Source organism: Arabidopsis thaliana, chromosome 5, assembly GCF_000001735.4.
Source record: "Arabidopsis thaliana chromosome 5, partial sequence".
Classification (NCBI taxonomy): domain Eukaryota; kingdom Viridiplantae; phylum Streptophyta; class Magnoliopsida; order Brassicales; family Brassicaceae; genus Arabidopsis; species Arabidopsis thaliana.
The window spans coordinates 21,776,574-21,793,625 of record NC_003076.8 but is presented as its reverse complement, the minus strand read 5'-3'; the positions used below and the strand labels follow the sequence as shown (position 1 = coordinate 21,793,625).

The 17,052-nt window shown below is 35.0% G+C and overlaps 7 protein-coding genes across 9 annotated transcripts; 3 read left to right on the top strand and 4 right to left on the bottom strand.

Moving 5' to 3' along the window:
- Window positions 1-1,069: 1,069 nt before the first annotated feature.
- On the bottom strand, window positions 1,070-2,471 carry AT5G53650 (ABC transporter A family protein). Its single transcript, NM_124744.4, has 2 exons — window positions 2,239-2,471; window positions 1,070-1,479 (listed from the first exon to the last, which is right to left on the bottom strand). Exons 1-2 carry the CDS (start codon window positions 2,359-2,361, stop codon window positions 1,384-1,386), a joined length of 219 nt encoding a protein of 72 aa, NP_568796.1. The 5' UTR covers window positions 2,362-2,471; the 3' UTR covers window positions 1,070-1,383.
- A 464-nt stretch (window positions 2,472-2,935) lies between these two features.
- On the top strand, window positions 2,936-3,707 carry AT5G53640 (F-box/FBD/LRR protein; the record flags this gene model as incomplete). The annotated part of the gene is made up of 2 exons (NM_001345065.1): window positions 2,936-3,562; window positions 3,657-3,707. 2 exons carry the CDS (start codon window positions 2,936-2,938, stop codon window positions 3,705-3,707), a joined length of 678 nt encoding a protein of 225 aa, NP_001318795.1.
- A 766-nt stretch (window positions 3,708-4,473) lies between these two features.
- AT5G53637 (LOW protein: F-box/FBD/LRR-like protein) lies at window positions 4,474-5,361 on the top strand. Its single transcript, NM_124743.3, has 3 exons — window positions 4,474-4,688; window positions 4,771-4,920; window positions 5,013-5,361. Exons 1-3 carry the CDS (start codon window positions 4,611-4,613, stop codon window positions 5,313-5,315), a joined length of 531 nt encoding a protein of 176 aa, NP_200175.3. The 5' UTR covers window positions 4,474-4,610; the 3' UTR covers window positions 5,316-5,361.
- An 820-nt stretch (window positions 5,362-6,181) lies between these two features.
- AT5G53635 (F-box/RNI-like/FBD-like domains-containing protein) lies at window positions 6,182-7,627 on the top strand (the record flags this gene model as incomplete). The annotated part of the gene is made up of 3 exons (NM_001203604.1): window positions 6,182-7,057; window positions 7,152-7,292; window positions 7,364-7,627. 3 exons carry the CDS (start codon window positions 6,182-6,184, stop codon window positions 7,625-7,627), a joined length of 1,281 nt encoding a protein of 426 aa, NP_001190533.1.
- Window positions 7,628-8,338: 711 nt separating this feature from the next.
- Window positions 8,339-12,679, bottom strand: AT5G53620 (RNA polymerase II degradation factor). Of its 3 annotated transcripts, none has more exons than NM_180853.3 (15): window positions 12,551-12,679; window positions 12,284-12,452; window positions 11,997-12,047; window positions 11,704-11,904; window positions 11,504-11,602; window positions 11,366-11,421; window positions 11,034-11,145; window positions 10,715-10,894; window positions 10,377-10,622; window positions 9,802-9,975; window positions 9,559-9,726; window positions 9,357-9,482; window positions 9,064-9,246; window positions 8,871-8,969; window positions 8,339-8,792 (listed from the first exon to the last, which is right to left on the bottom strand). In NM_180853.3, the coding sequence occupies exons 2-15, from the start codon at window positions 12,407-12,409 to the stop codon at window positions 8,565-8,567; spliced, it is 2,049 nt and encodes a 682-aa protein (NP_851184.1). In that variant the 5' UTR covers window positions 12,410-12,452; window positions 12,551-12,679; the 3' UTR covers window positions 8,339-8,564. The 3 variants fall into 3 exon arrangements, with proteins under 3 accessions (NP_851184.1, NP_001078752.1, NP_568795.1); NM_001085283.2 differs by having other exon boundaries at window positions 8,363-8,792; window positions 12,284-12,465; NM_124742.5 differs by having other exon boundaries at window positions 8,363-8,792; window positions 12,284-12,679.
- A 1,447-nt stretch (window positions 12,680-14,126) lies between these two features.
- On the bottom strand, window positions 14,127-14,603 carry AT5G53610 (Carbohydrate-binding X8 domain superfamily protein). The gene has a single exon (NM_124741.2). It carries the CDS (start codon window positions 14,563-14,565, stop codon window positions 14,233-14,235), a length of 333 nt encoding a protein of 110 aa, NP_200173.1. The 5' UTR covers window positions 14,566-14,603; the 3' UTR covers window positions 14,127-14,232.
- Window positions 14,604-16,102: 1,499 nt separating this feature from the next.
- Window positions 16,103-16,519, bottom strand: AT5G53600 (Carbohydrate-binding X8 domain superfamily protein; the record flags this gene model as incomplete). The annotated part of the gene is made up of 1 exon (NM_124740.2): window positions 16,103-16,519. The coding sequence occupies one exon, from the start codon at window positions 16,517-16,519 to the stop codon at window positions 16,184-16,186; it is 336 nt and encodes a 111-aa protein (NP_200172.1). The 3' UTR covers window positions 16,103-16,183.
- Window positions 16,520-17,052: the final 533 nt, after the last annotated feature.

Sequence of the window (17,052 nt, the reverse complement as noted above, 5' to 3'; positions counted from 1 at the left end):
TCTCTTATTGTCCTTTATTTTCAAAAAATTATTCTGACTTCTCAGTCTATTGCCATTTCAATATTGATGCTCTATCTTCTTTCACATCCAATTAAAAGTGACATATGAGTAAGTTCATTGGAGTCTGACAAAAACTATAGAAGTAAAAATATCCATCAAACCAATTGCTACCTTTGTGACACTAACCTATCTATCTATAGTAAAAAAATCTCATATGTAGAAAATAACAAAAATCGTTACAATTTTAAATAATTAAGTGGTTTGGATGCGATCACAAAGTCTCATCCAACATTTACGTTTTCGAAAATGTTTTTTGATGTTTATACTAATAAAGAGGAAAATGATGGAACAACAAAATGATCCGTGATTGAGTGTCGTATCTACATAACGAAATGTGTGTGTAATATAATCATGATTGATTAGGTGTATTCCAAATTTGAGGAGGTGTCGGGTGATAGTGAAGCCACCATACCACCGCCAAGGAGACAAATGCATCACTCTCTTTTTTTCTTCATATTATTGTTTCCACTTTATTTAATTTTCTTTCTTACATTGGAATCTGTCCCCATACAAACACCATGTGCTCTCGACATGTCTTTCCATTATGATTCCTTCTTTCTTTTCCCCATTTATTGTGTTTCTTTAATTATGTGAAACTAGATTATTTTTCTTCTTAAAGTGATAACGGGAATGGTAGATATATTAACTCTAAGATCTTTTCAATTGAGAAATGACATTGCAAGAAAAACATGTTATTGTTGTTACATTTGCCAATAGCTAGGTTTTTTTCGTTTGTTTGCCAATTTCTCTTGTCAATAACATACATTGAATCTAAATGGTGCAATAGTAAGATACTAGCATGACTATATATCTTGATCTTTTGCAATTATTTTTGAAGTTGTAATTTTACATGCAAAACCATAAAATTCCAGACCCGTGAGAGTCTTAGAGATATTGAACTTCCAACCCACCAAGAAGCCCATATTAGGACACTGGGCTCCTTGGGCCGGCCTAGACCTAATCATGAGATATCAAATTGTTCTTGGTACAGTCAATGGCATTTGCTTATCTTCACCATAACTGTTGCATCTTCTGTTCAGAAAGATGTATCTAGATCCCTAGCTTTGAAGATGGTCTAGACAAAAGTTCATCTTTCTGAAGAACAAGATTCTACTAATGTTAGATCCAAAATAATTGATCGAACACAAGTTCATGGCAAGTGTTACAGCAAGTTTCAATCCATTGTCGACTACCTTAAACTTCATTGTTTTATAACAGTAGAGTCATACAAGAACTTCCAAGTTATTCATAAAACCGAAAAAAGAGCATCTCAACTCAAAACATCATTGCCAAGCAGAGAGTGTTCAATGTCGAGACAGATTACTATTCAGTTGTCTCAGCAAGCTGAGGAGCTTCACTTTGTCTCAAGCTTTCAAGAGTAGAGATCCTTCTATCCAGAGAGTCATGAAAAGACTTCGCCTGTAGAAAAAGAGAGATCAAATCTAACAGTCAATGCCAATGTCAGTATCCTATACGTTTAAAGCTACATAGAAAATGCTGCTACGGTTCTTCACAAAGCTAACACTCAATTCAACCAACAAAATGTTTGGCAGTTTTCTCATGTTAAAACTTTGGCATCTCAAGGTTCTCAAAAAAACTAATTCTAAAGCATATTTTTAATCATGCAATTGTAGTATAATCATTACCATCAAAGCTACAGAGAAATGGCAACCATGGATATTCACAATGATGACATCTATGTGCATCAACTCTATCAGTATTCATTCATCAATACCAAACGTTTGAAGGTGTTCTCGTATTAGCAATTTTGGCATCTCAAGAATCACAAAATAAAACTAATTCATAGTAATGTTAATGAAGCATTAACGTATTGGTGGAACTTATGAAACTCTAACTCCAGAACAAAATCTCACCAGTAGCTAAAATGGCAAACACAAACCAGAAACCCTAATTCCTATTATAAACATCAAAATTGTGTGAAACTTTCTTCCACCATGATTGCATATGAATCTCAATCGGAGAATCACAGAGATGACAACGAGAACCCTAGAAATGGTCTACAGATCAACAAAATTCCATTCTTAACAACATCTGCTAACGAAATGTATCGATTCAGCTACTCGAAAACAAAATCTACGGTGACAGAGCTTGTTCGCAATAGATAATCGAAAGAAATGGATCCGATAAGAGAAACAAAATTAGAAATCGATGGATTACCTGCTGAGAAATCGATTCGTGAGCGACTTTGTAATCCTTGTAGAGAACGGAGAGTCCGATAAAAGACGCAGTCGCAGCTCCGGCGAAGAAAGAAGCCAATCGTACTCTAAACACGTACCCCATCGTTCCTCTTCTTCTTCTTCCTTCGTTCTCTTCTCAAATCTCTCCGATTCTACGAATTTTCTGCTTTAGAGAGAGAGAAAGACCAACCGCGAATCAAAACGACCTCGTTTCTTAGAATAGCTTGAGAGACTAGTCCGCTGATCAAAACGACGTGGTTTTCAATACTCCAATTACGTAGAGCAGTGAAACCACGGCGTTTATTTACTAGAAACGGCGTCATTATGATTGTACTGGTCCTCTAAAAAAAAATGTAAGAAACCTTCATTGACCTCTTTCGTATTACCTAAGTCACCGTAAGTTCTTCTTCTTCTTCTTCTTCTACATATCGTTTTGTTCTTACCCATCAGAAACAGGTCCAAAAGCCTGAATCTTTTTATAGCTTTTGGTCACCATGTATGTTTTAAGCCTTAGTTGATTTGAAATCTTTTACATTACTAGACTGAGAATTTTGATTGGGACGTTAGGTTAAGTCGAACTTGAATGAATATCTAATTCAAAACCAAACTGTCTCTCTGAAACTTGTGTTTTCCAATTTTAGTTATGCAGATAAAGTTATCTAGAGAAAAAATTAGACATGGTGAGGAGAAAGAAATCAAAACAGGCTTGTTCAAAAGGGTTGAATCAGAGGTTGAAGGAAGACAGAATAAGCCAATTCTATGAATCTTTGTTATGTCAAATACTTAATTATCTTCCTACAAAGGATGTTGTTAAGACAAGCGTTTTATCCACAAGATGGAGAAGTCTCTGGCTTTTGGTTCCTAGTTTGGAATTGGATTCCCGAGATTTCTCTGATTTCAATACCTTTGTGAGTTTTTGTGATAGGTATTTCGATTCCAATAGGGTTCTATGCATAAACAAGCTCAAGTTAACTATTAGTGAAAATGAAGAAGATGGCTTTTATCTCAAGTCATGGATTGATGCTGCAGCTAAGCGTAAGATCCAACATCTAGATGTTCAGTTTCTGCCTCAGTTTCATAAGATTCATTTTAATCTTTATAAATGTGAGGCACTGGTTTCCTTAAGACTCTTTGAGGTGTCCTTGGATAAAGGCAGGATCTTCTCTTTCCCTTGTATGAAGACTATGCATTTAGAAGATAACGTGTATCCCAATGAAGCCACTTTTAAGGAACTTATCTCTTGCTGCCCTGTCTTGGAAGATTTAACGGTTATCATTTATGGGATGGATAGAAAAGTCTTTCAGGTGCACTCTCAATCACTAAAGAGACTCACTTTAGTAAGGGTTTCTTCTTTCCACTATGTATTATTGTCTTTTATTAGATTTCCTTTTGGTTTAGGTTTACCGATTCTTAACTTGTATAAATACAGACCTAAGGGTCCATCAATAATCAACCAATTCATTCGATATTCATATCTTGTCATGGTATAAGAGCAGAAGATCTAAAACCCCTTTAAAAAGTTTATTTAGATCTCTCAATCTCATCTTTACTCTAGAAAGTTTACAGTAAAATAACATATTCCCAAGAGACTATCGAAATAAATGAATACGATAAGAAAAACAAATTTCAAATTGATTGCAAATTAAAACGACATCGTTTTCTATCAATAGTTGAGACCAGGGAAGCTACACAAAAACGACGCCGTTAATTCCTTAACTATCATAGAAAAAACTACGTGGTTGTGGAGATAGTCCCCTAAAAAAAAAGAGTAACCTTCATTGACCTCTATGAACCAAAATCACGGTGAGATCTCTTCTTCTTCAAGTCTTCGTTTGATAGTTTATTTGATTGTTTCTCTGAAATTTATTTTTTCAATTTCGCTACGTAGAGAATGATCAACACCATGATTGGTAGAAAGAAATCGAAACAGGATTGTTCCAAAGGGTTTAGTCGGAGATTGAAGGAAGATACGATGCCAAGTTTGTCTCTTTCCCTTGTATGAAGACTATGCATTTAGAAGATAATATGTATCCCAATGAATCCACTTTCAAGAAACTTATCTCTTGCTGCCCTGTCTTGGAAGACTTAACGGTTATCATTTATGGGATGGATAGAAAAGTCTTTCGGGTGCACTCTCAGTCACTAAAGAGGTTCAGTTTAAAACGAGTCTCTTCTTTCCTCCATGAGGTTGCTCTTTCGGGAGTTGTGATTGATGCTCCTCTACTATGCTCTTTGAGGATTAACGATAATGTATCGAAAAGCTTCATAGTAAACAATTTGGGTTCTAATGACAAGTTAGATCTTTCTATCCTCTTTGGTTTATGGCATTTTGATGAAACAAGCGTTACATCAATGAGAAGTAGCATCGACAGATTTCTTCCAGGGATTTTAAGTGTTATGGAAATGACAATACATTCACCAGCTTTCATGGTATACACCTATCTTATATGTCAATGCAGAGATCTTGGACATGTTTCTATCACTAATCACATTCTTTTCTGTTTGTTTCCAGCTCATGTACCGATACTTGGCGTTAATACCGCTCCCTCACCTGCCTAAATTTTCTTACATGTCCCGCTTGAGTGTTACTCTTGGAGTATCTGATTTGCAATTTTTACCAACCTTTCTCGAGAGCTGCCCGAACTTGAAATCACTCATCATGGTAATGCTTTTGGTTAACCCTATCGAGCTATATAGTTTTGCTTATCATTTTTTACTGAGTTTATTATATGTCTCTCTCTTTGTTATCCTCAGGAATCTAATAGTAACTCTAAGAGGATGCTTTTGAATGGGAACTATCATATCAATTTTTCATCTGTACCGAAGTGTTTGCTATCGTCACTAGAGTTTGTCGATATCAAAAGCAGCATCTTAGTATATGTTGCAAGGATGAAGTTAGTAAAGTACTTCCTAGAGAATTCCACAACCCTGAAGAAACTCACTCTACGTCTAGCTCTACGTTTGCAGTATTGTTCAGCAAAAGATGAAATCGTCAAGAAACTCCGAAAATTCCCAAGAATCTCTAAAACATGTCAAGTCGGGATCGTCTTTGACTAGCTAGAAACACCCTGTGACGCTTTCTTTACTTAGCAGTTGATCAGTCATCAATATATGAAGCAAGTAGGTGTAGTGTAAACCATTTCTTAAGTTATATCATTTTGGGTCCTCTTGGACTATAAACGAATGAAATATTTTGTATCTGAAATACTTTCTCATCTTTCTACTGACGATGCTGTAAGAACAAGCCTTTTGTCCACAAGATGGAGATATCTTTGGCAATCGGTTCCTGGATTGGACTTGGTCTCCTACAAATTCTCAATTGATGATCTTTATGGTGCGTTTGATGTCTCTTAGGAAGGTCAAATCGAGTTACATAAAAGTTAAAACTTACTTTCGAAGAAGAATTTTAATAGGAAATTTAGTTTTGATAAAATAAATTTTTACCGAGATTAAACTCGATCCGACGTTGTTAACGCTTAAGTGAAAAACGAAACCTAATCCCAAACTAAATTTAAAGTCAGATAGATTTATCCTAAATTTTATCTACAGAAATCTCCTTTCTCCACCCTCACGAGTCACGAGTACTTGTGGGTTACGAAATCAGTCTGAAGTTTCAAATCTTACGGTGAGACACACGTCTTCACACACACGACTCGATTGCAACAAGGTTACCAATTCAATCTTTAATCTTTAACCTAACGAATTGGCTTTCGCTCGCACTTAGGTTCGTCTCGTTATTCTTGGGGTTTTAGTCGATAATGCTGATTACGTAGGTCGCAAGCTATGTGTTCGTAATATCTACGCCTCGAAATTGTTTCTTTAAGACTTGCGTTTTCAGTTTGTTTTTTTTTCTTTTGCCGAATAGATTCTTGGAAAGAAAACAACTGGTTGGTAGAGAGTTGAATCAGGGATCGAAGGCAGATATGATAAGCCAATTACCTGATCCTTTGATCTGTCACATACTTTCTCATCTTCCCATAAAGGACCTTGTTACGACACGCGTGTTATCCACCAGATGGAGGAGTCTCTGGCTTTGGCTTCCTTGTTTGGAACTGAATTCCTTATACTTCCCAGATTTCAATGCCTTTGTGAGTTTTGGTGACAAGTTTTTCGATTCCAATAGGGTTTCATGCATAAACAAGTTCAAGTTATATATTTATGGTTATGACGTTGGTGTAGATGACCCCTCTTATCTCACGTCATGGATTGATGCTGCAGTTAAGTGTAAGATCCAACATCTACATGTTCAGTGTCTTCCAGCTAAATATATTTATGAGATGCCCCTAAGCCTTTACATATGTGAGACACTAGTCTACTTAAAACTCTGTAGGGTGATGTTGGATGATGCCGAGTTTGTTTCCTTACCTTGTCTGAAGACTATCCATTTAGAATATGTTTGGTTTCCCAATGAGGCAAATCTTGAGAGATTTGTATCTTGCTGTCCTGTCTTGGAAGAGTTAAAGATTTATGGATGTGGGAATGAGAATGCAATAACCTTACGGTTGCTCTCTAGATCACTGAAGAAGCTGAGTATAAACATTCTTAAATCTATGTGTGATTTTCATTCAGAAGTTGTGATTGATGCTCCTCTACTAAGTTATTTGAAAATCAATGATAACGTATCAGAACGCTATATAGTAAACAATTTGGAGTCCAATGCCAAATTAGATATTTCTCTCCCCTTTGGTTTGCTAGATTTTGATGAAGCAAGTGTTTCATCGAGGACAGATAGCATCCACAGTTTTCTCCGCGGTATTTTGAAAGTCAGCGATATGACAATTTGGGTGGACACTTTCAAGGTATGTATATTTCAATTCTAGCTAGTATTTGACATTGCTATCATGAAAGTTTCTGTTTCTGACCCACATCATATATGTATTTTTGGTTCCACAGCTCATATGTAAATACTCAGAACTAGAATCGCTGCCTCGGTTTGGTTACATGTCACGCCTGCATGTTACTCTTTGTATATATGATTTGAAATGGTTACCAACATTTCTTGAGAGCTGTCCAAACTTGAAATCTCTCATCTTGGTAATGATCTACTAAACTCAATAAGATTTTCCATCTGTATATGAAGTTCTTCATTGTGTTTTAATCTTCAGGTATGTGTTGGTGATAATGATGAAATGCTTTCGGAGGAGATGATTCAATTCGGTTCTTCATTGGTACCTGAGTGTTTGCTATCGTCTCTCGAGTTTGTTGATATTCGAATACCGTTCCGGGGACATCTTGAAGTAATGAAGCTAGTAAGGTACTTTCTAGAGAATTCGGCTATCCTCAAGAAACTCTCTCTAGATCATGACATCTTCAAGAAACTCTTCACAATACCAAGACGCTCTACCAAGTGTCAAGTCGTCTTCATTTGATTGGTAAAAGAGAAAACGTGTGAAGGTTGTCTTATATGTCAATTCTAGTACTACAATTCAGTATTTGTCTAATTAATTAGAAAATAAATAATTCAATTTTTCCCTTGAGATAAAAACTATTGTTTTATCCTAGAGAGATGTATCAGTTTTGGTATACCATTGCATTTTTTTTGTGTGCTAAATATGTGAATTAAATAAGTTTGGCTAAACCCTAATCGTATTTTCTAAACCCAAACCGATATTTAACTTCGTTTAATTGTAAAATATAAATCTGTTTATAAACCTAAACCAATATTTACTCCGTTTAACTATAAAATCTAAACCCTAATCATATTTAATCACAGTTGGTCTCAAGGCAAGACGAATAGGTTTGATCTTCCTAGGTAATTATATTCCATTCTTCTTCTTCAATTTGTATACTATTCCTTGATTTCTTCCAGTCACTTCCAGAAACATTGAAAACCCTAAACCTAACAAGCCCTCCCATGTGTTTTGTGTAGAGTTTGTCGCAATTTATATGTCTCCGTATCTTGTAGTTTGTTTCTGTAAACACTACTAGTCGATATCTGTTCATATGAGAAATTTGACTAGGGTTTCTCGCAATTCATCTGCACCCTTCGATTTTTAATTGACTTGTTCTTAAATTTGATTAGGGTTTAGATTAGTTAAAATTAGGTGACGTAGGAGGCAAGAAATGTAAGTGTAAATGATGACAGGCGCTTGAGTTTTGCTGGTTCTTTACTGAATTTTTATGGCCAGCTCTAAGCATGTTAAAATAAACATTGTCGACTTTAAGCATTGATACTATTGAAAGGGCAAAAGTAATTATGAATGTATATCTTAGCTTCGGGGATACACCAAAAAATGAAAAACAAGATAGGAGATTGTTTAGCCTCACTCTAATACGCTTTTACTTTGAAAAGCTTGACTTGTAAAATCAGAGCTTTCTTTGCTGCTTCACCATAAAATCAGAGCTCTGCCTAACTCTGTTGTCATTCTTCTTTAACCCTTGAGACTGAGCCATAGGAGTCATAGCCACATAGATGGAGTTTGGGGATGACGAAGCTGCAGCTGCTGCTGCCACTTTGGCTGCTGCTGCTGATGCTGCTACCATTTTCTGTGCACCGTCTCTAACTTGAATGTAGTCATCCTCTATCGAAAATAACTGCAAGCCAAAACCAGTTTAGCATTTCAATATTTTGAGAAACACATGAAATAGTTTGGAAATTGGGATGAGACAGACCTCAAGATGGCTAGCAACAAAATCATCCAGCTTCCCGTACTTTTTCCTGTAATCATGCCAGTGTAGAGGGGCTAGCATTTTGCCCAAACGGTTTGGAAGCTGTATTGCACAATATGAAACAGACATTATACGAAAGCCCTTTTTCCAAATTCAATGGTTAAGTCTCATTGTGGTTTTCTATTAGTTTGCTCACCGTTGAACTGATTCTGATTCTCCCACCAGCTGGTATAGTACGGAGGATGCATGTCAAAAGCGACCTTTCATCGAGCAGAGCGCACTCTGAGTTCCTCTCAGGTTTTCCGGATGAGACTAGAGTTTCAGGGACAATGGATTTAGCACCACTGTGTTCATCAGGTGAAACCTGACCATTGAGTTCCTGGGTATAGAAATTGAAAACACACACATTCAGAACAGTTTCTCTATATCCAACTTAACTAAGGCTCTACAAGCCAAGAAAAATTGCTAGGTAATATGTGCACTGCATACCTCAGGTTTCTGATTCTGGGAATGAGAATCAAGCCTTAGGGCATCACGGAACTGTGAAGAAATGTCTTGAAAGTTATTCTCTGACTGATTAGATCCATTATAATCTCCATTGCCAGATTCCACTGCCTGTTAAGAAGTATTTTCTAAGAAGGTATCGTATAGACCACGTATATCCCCATTAAGTAATAAGAACACCTCCTACCTGTTCATTCACAGAGGATGGTGTTGTCGTAGTTCCGTATTGTGCTACTTGGCTAGTTTGAATATCTCCGTACCCTTGACCAAAGGATTGTACCAAGCCATGAACACCTTGAGATGGATGCACATGATTCTGCATAGGCATCTGTGAACTATCTGGTACAGCCTGAGCCTACAAAAAGAGAATGAAAGACAATGGTCATTAACTATAAAAAATGAAACACAAGCTGCATTCTTAAGCTCACACCTTTTGCTGTAGCAACACTGATTGTTCAATATGTTGTGAAGGGACCTGAGGCTGAACAAGCTGAGAAATCTCTTGTTGATGCATGACAAATGAATGCAGAGGGGTCATCTGACCAGCTTGAAGGAACCCATGTGTCGCAAGATTGGAAGCTGATATCCCATCAACACGGTTGTTCTACAAATAGTTACGGGAAAAAGGTAGTTACAGTTAGGATATGAAGTGGAGCATGACAAATCTAGAATTTCGAACAATCAGCACTAGATTGAATAGACAAGTGATGAAACAACTACTTCCAAATACAAAATCAAAGAACTTTTATACTGGCCTTCTTAATTTTCAACACAGTACTTTTTGGAGTGCTGGGAATATCCAATTATTTCACTTTTGCTTGACAGTTTCAATATCTAATGTTTAACAATTAAATCGGCTGATAAGCCAACTGCATTAGCAAATGTACAGATTCATCTCACCACAAGCTAACATTGTATTGTGATAAGCTATCATCTTGTAAATCCAACACAAAACGCCAATTAGAGGGAAATCATTCAAGAGAATCCACAGAAACAAACATGTACCTGGGTAGCCTTATCATCAGTTGAAGTAAAAGATGAGATGTTATCTGCGCTTTTTCCATTTGAATGGACACTAATGTTTGCACTTTCTGCGCTGTTTCCATGAGCATCAAATTGGTTCCCGCTGTTCTGAATAGTCTGGGAGGCTCCACCGGAGTTTGTTTTGGAACCACCAGCTTCCCTTACATTAGCAAGCTCTTGCTGAAGCTGTTGCACTGTGTGCACATGCAATCTCTCCATCTCTGCAAACTGAACTCAATAACAAGGAACAACATAAGACTAGAGTAGAAGCGTCTCATGGAAAATCAATTAGGAATCGGAAGATACTCAGGGCAACTGACCTGCCTCTGACAACCATGCCAGAGCTGGTTATACTGCTCAGTACGTTCTCGCAATTCAGCCTGCAACGAATGATTTGTAGATGATTGTAAAGCATCAATCTCTTGGGCACGAGCAATCCAACCTTGTGCTTCTCTTAGTTGCTCATCCTTGTACAGGATAGTTTCTTGAGCAATCCTATTCTACAAGCCATTAAAATTAACGACTCTTGTTTTAGTGTATTAGAATTTCAAAAATGACAATGATATATAACTGAAAGATCCATAAGCATGAGATGTTTAAAAAAATTTGATCGTGTCACAAAAACAAGGGAAAACTAACTTGTTCCTGCAATTCACTGAGCTGACTCTCTTTCTCTTGAATATGCTCCTGAAGTTCAGATATTTTATGTATATTCTGGGACCTCTCAGCTTCAGAGTGATCACGCTCTCTTCTGCATATTAAAGAAAGAGAAAATGTATCCTGTTATATTTTCTAAAACCTCATGCCTGAAACGTCTTATACAAGTAGAAATCAAAGGCCTGATATAATATTTGTCAAAAACGAAAGTAGCAGAACCCAATATAAGATAGAAGAATAATAGATTAATGCAGTATAATAGGTAAACTCGTACAGACTAAACAAAGAGAAAAGAGATAAGGAATTAACAGCACCTGAATGTGGCAAGTTCTTTATTTTGTTCTCTTAGGATACCCTCTTTGGCCCAAGCCTAGTAGCAGAACAAGGAGAGTAACAAATCATTCAAATTTATATCACAAAAAAATCTAGTAGTAATGAATAAACAAACAGACCGCTTCATTATCTAGTTTAATCGCATGTAGCTCTCTGTCTTTCTCTTCTAACTTCCTCTCTGCCTCCCGAATAGATCTCTCATTCTCATGAAGTTGCTCCTAAAAAGTCAGCAACAGTCCTTTAACTTCCACGCAACACAATGCTCGATGAAATAAATAAATAAAAAACCTGCTAATATACCAGGAGGATGAAACCTAACCTGCATTCTAGCAGCAGCATTAGCATACTCTGTGAATTGAGATTCATAGTTGCTCTGGATCTCCATGATCTCATGTCTCGCAATCATCTGAGCTCGAAGCTCAATCTCCAACTGCTGTAATTCTCCTTTCTTTCTAGAAACATTAAGAATCTGTTGCTGCAACATCTCACTATTTGAATAACCATCCTGTTCTCTTCCATTCTGCACAACAACAAACCCCATTAAGAAGTCGTCCCCACTCTCCAATAAGTACAAAAACTAAGTAACAACATTGCAAGAAAGAAGAAATTAACCTCATAAATCGTTCTCTCATCTGTCCTGTTCAGCTTTAACTGTTCCAAATCCTGCAACAAATTTGACTAAGCCAGTCAACACATGAACTAGGAAACAACCAAAAGCAAATCACTTTACTCTCTACACCAAACAATTACAGTGAAATCTACAAAAACAAAAGAGCTATAACGAGAACACTACGAAATGCAAACTAAAAGATGCAACAGTAGCAAGAAAAATCAAAACTTTCAGATTCAGTCTACACATTCCTCTGAACATAAACATAACCCAGAAGAATAAACGTTACCACATAATCTGTGGTGTCTTGTGAATCCGAAACGGCGCGCCACTCTTTTCTTGACGGAGCCGTCGGCGACGGATTCTGAAGGGAACCGCCACGAGTTGTAGCTACGCTCGAAGCGGCGGTCTCCATTAGTAAAGAAACTCACCGAAGAGACTTCAATTCCACTATCGCACTGAAAAAAAAAACTAGGGTTTATCGGAAATGTGAGTCAAGAAAAAACCCTAAAGTATTGTAACCCAGAAAATTTACAGAGATGATGAAAGAACCCACGATTGACGAAGAGAAGAGCTGAAGAAAGGTTTAAGAAACGAAAATGGTGGAAATGTTTGACGCAGAAGAGACGAACAAAAGTGAGAGCTAGACGAGACGACTCGCTGAAATTACAGAATCAATCAGTTTAGCAAATTTCTTTACTCGTGAGAGTGAAGATGACGTTTCAGGTTCTGTTGGGCCTATTGGGCTGAGTTTTCTTTGACCCATTTAATCCGGTTTGGGTTTAGTTTCGGTTTGGGTTTAGTTTCGGTTTGGGTTTAGTTTCGGTTTGATTTGTTAAAGATTTGTTTAAGTCTAAATTAAACCAAATTAGATCAATTTATGGTTTAAGAAATATTGATTTTATCATTGGACCCAAACCGAATTAGTGTACGGGCCTATTGGGCTGAGTTTTAGCAAACGTAGGAGATCGAGTTTAACCTTTTAATCTCGCTTTGGTAAAAACTATTTTAGCAAACCATTAATAAGTTTTTTACTTCCAATTTTTTTCCAACTCTTAGATCATTTAAACTTATTTTTGGGCAAAGTTAATTGAACTGGAATATTTTAAACTTTTATTTGGTCAAAAGTTTATGTTGATAAGGCCAAAGGTTTTATAAGTATATATCTCCCAAACTAATAAAAAATTTAATGAAAATTTTGATTTACAATATTCAAGTATTCGTAATTTACTAAAAACATAACAATAATAATACCATTTAAAAAAATTAAAAATATTAATAACTAAATGATGTGGCTAATATTTCTGAAGTTTTCATTTGGTAAATGATATGACAAAAAATAATATCTTAAGATTTCCTCAACAATTCCTCAAGTTTTTTTGTTTTTTTTGTGGGAGCAATTCCTCAAGTTAAGTATCCCCATTTAGACACGAAATCTAATAGAATTTAATGAATAATTAAGAACTCTGATCATTTTCTATGTTTGTGTATGTAAACATACAAATCAATGACTCTTTTTTTTTTTGCATGCGGTTACAAATCTAGGCAGTTGGTTCATTTCGTTATACTATCTTTTTCTTCAACCATCACTTATATATCTTTTGATCATCCCCTCTTTGAATACATCTCATGCGTGTACTTTCCTTTGTCAGAAAATTTGTTTGTAACCCGAATCCACTAAAGTACGTACAAACCATTAAACAACATCTCCTACGTTACATCTAAAAGAGTTTACATGATGAGTTGAATTTACTAGATAAATGATGATTTGTGTAGATACATAAGAAAAAAAAAAAAACTCATCTCCATATATAGCTTCGTGAATCAGTTGGAAGTTTATTTTGAAATTATTAACAAGTCAGGTGTAAGATAATATTAACACAAGCACTCTACACCTTAGTAACGATTAACTCCAAAGGCTTTTTGTAAGTAATTATAATTGGTGACAAGACTTACATATATAAGGCACTATTTGTAACAAATCTAAGTTTTTGAAGTCTCCAATTTTGAATACTATAACGAGTCAAAAAACAACCTGATCTTGAACCACAACAATAGTACTAGAAAGTAAAAGACGTCATCACTAAGAACATTGAAACTTCAGAATAAATTATTAAATAACGTCTATTTCATTTATTTTAGTTTGGAAATACAAGAGTCCGAAACAGAAACCCATTATTAAAACAAAATAAAAATGTATAAGTATGCTGAAGATTTCTATGTTTTTTTCGATTAAATTTAAAATTCACATGTGCCAGTACTTGGGTCGGAATAAATAAGGTAACCAGTATTGCCGAAGCTACAAGCAGCATAAGTGCGACCTTGACTCTTGTAGTAAGAGTTCATGACAAACGAAGCATGGTCTAGTAAAGTATTAGGGTAATAGCAAAATCCACCGGGTTGGATCGGTGTACAATCCACACGACTGCAAGCAAGCTGAATGTTGGCTTGTAACTGCTCAGGTGTGGAAGAAGGCATCGCCGAGCACCATGGTTCGCAAGTCACGACGGGGATGTGATAGATCACAGCAGCAGAAAGGAGAAAGATGAGCGTCAAAAATTGTAAAGACATTGTATATGAGATCTAGATAGCTATCAAGAATACTTTTGTTTTTTGGTGTAGTTTCTTATGAAACTTCTTAAGTATATATAATATAATATGCAAAAAGATTTCTCCAAAAACAAGGCTGAGTAGACCAAGTGTCATAACTCTATATGCTTTTGTTTCTTTGGGAAGAGATCTAAGGAGATGGAATTATAAGATATGTAATAAATCAATAAAACACTTACACATCACTCTTTATAAATCATTCCATTAAATAAATTATGCTATATTTCTTATTTTATTTTAGCTAATATGATCTTATCTAGTAGCTTTGAAATTTTGGTAAGATCTTTTCCTATATCATGCTAACTTGCTATATATGGAAACACTACACATATCTATAATATGCTATCTGTAATAGAATTAGTTATATTTTAAAATCTATTAACTATATTTTTCTACATTTCCTTATAATTTACTAGTCATTTATTTTGATATTTGTTCAATAAGATACATACAGTAGATCTCTAAAGACTTCCAAAAATGAATAAACACGCTCAGAGGTTCTACTTAATCTTTTTGATTTTCAACATAACTAGTTTAAAATTAAACTAATGAAAATTTAATTATATTTACAATAGACTAAAGTATTCATAATTTACTAAAAACATAACAATGATAACAACATTGAATTTTTTAAAAAATATTAATAACTAAATGATGTGACAAACATTCCTAAGTTTTCCTCAAGTTTTCGTTTGATAAATGATATGATAAAAACAAACAATTCAATAACTTTTCCATAACAATTCCTCAAATAATAGTATCACCATTGACACAAAATCTAATAGAATTTAATGAATAATCAAGAACGGTGATTATTTTCTCTTTTAAAGAAAGGATTTTCTCTTGATAAAAAAAAAAAGACAAGTGTTTGTGTATGTGGCCAAAAAAAATCCGAATGCGGTAATCTTGGCAGTTGTTTCATTTCGTTCTACTATTTTTTTTCTTCAGCCACCACTTCTATCTTTTGATAATTTCCTCTTTACCTACTTCTCATGCATGCGTACCTTCCTTTGTCAGAAATTTTGTTTGGAGCCCGAATCCACTAAGTACAAACCATTAGACAACATCTCCTACGTTACATCTAAAAGAGTTAACGTGATGAGTTGAATTTACTACATAAATGATGATTTGTGTAGACATATAGAAAACTCTTCTCCATAGTTTCGTGAATCAATTGGAAGTTTATTTTGAAATTATTAACAAGTCAGGTGAAAATAATATTAACACAAGCACTATACTCTATACACCTTAGTAACGATTAACTACAAAGGCTTTGGGTAAGTAATTAGGATTGGTGACAAGACTTACATACGGCACTATTTGTAACAAATATATATTGAAGTCTCCAATTTTAGATTCTATAACGAGTCAAAAGACAACTTGAGTCTTGAACTACAACAAATCAACAATAGTAAAAGAAAATAAAAGTCGTCAACATTATAACTTCCGCATAATTTATATAATAACGTCCATTTCAATAATTTTAGTTTGGGGATACAAGAGTTCGAAAACAGAAACCCGTTATTAAAGCAAAATAACATTTTATAAGTTCTATGAAGAGTTCTTTTTAAAGCTAAAGTTAAAAGATACATGTGCCAACACTTGGGTCGGAAGATATAATGTAACCAGTATTGCCGAAGCTACAAGCAGCATATGTGTGACCTTGACTCCTGTAGTATCTGGTCATGGCAAACGCAGCATGGTCTAGTAAAGTATTAGGGTAATAGCAAAATCCACCGGGTTGGATCGGTGCACAATCCACATGATTGCAAGCAAAGTTAATGTTGGATTGTAACTGCTCAGTTGTGGAAGTAGGCATCGCCGTGCACCATGTTCTTCTGCAAGTCACGACGGGAATGTGGTAGATCACAGCAGCAGATAGGAGAAAGAGGAACGTCAAAAGTTTTAAAGACATTATAAATGAAATCTAGATAGCAATCAACAATACCTTTTTTTGGTGTAGTTTCTTGTGAAAGTAGACAAGTATATATCCTACTATATTATTTGGAAAGTACATTTTAAATGTAACCTTATTTTTTGTAATTAATTACATGACAATGCCATTAGAAAAATTTAATCAAAAAAAAACTCCTTTAATGACGTCATTAAGATTACCAAAATCATTAAACTACAATATTCATTTCTTAAATATAGAGCTTATTGGATCTAAAAACGGATCATCAAAGATTTCTTAAACTGAAGCAAAATATACCGAATATTCAAATATCTATTTGTTATCAAATTATAAACAAATAAGTTCGTAAAACAATTTAATATTTTATATACGAAATCAATTAAATCTTAATCACATAAAAATTAGCACAAAAAAAAGCATTCAACATTAAAAAAATGATCAAATCTCTGTGTTATATAAGTTTTTATACTATATTCAAATAAAGTGTAATATACCTTTTCAATTTGTATTTTTTAACTAATTTAAGCTAACTA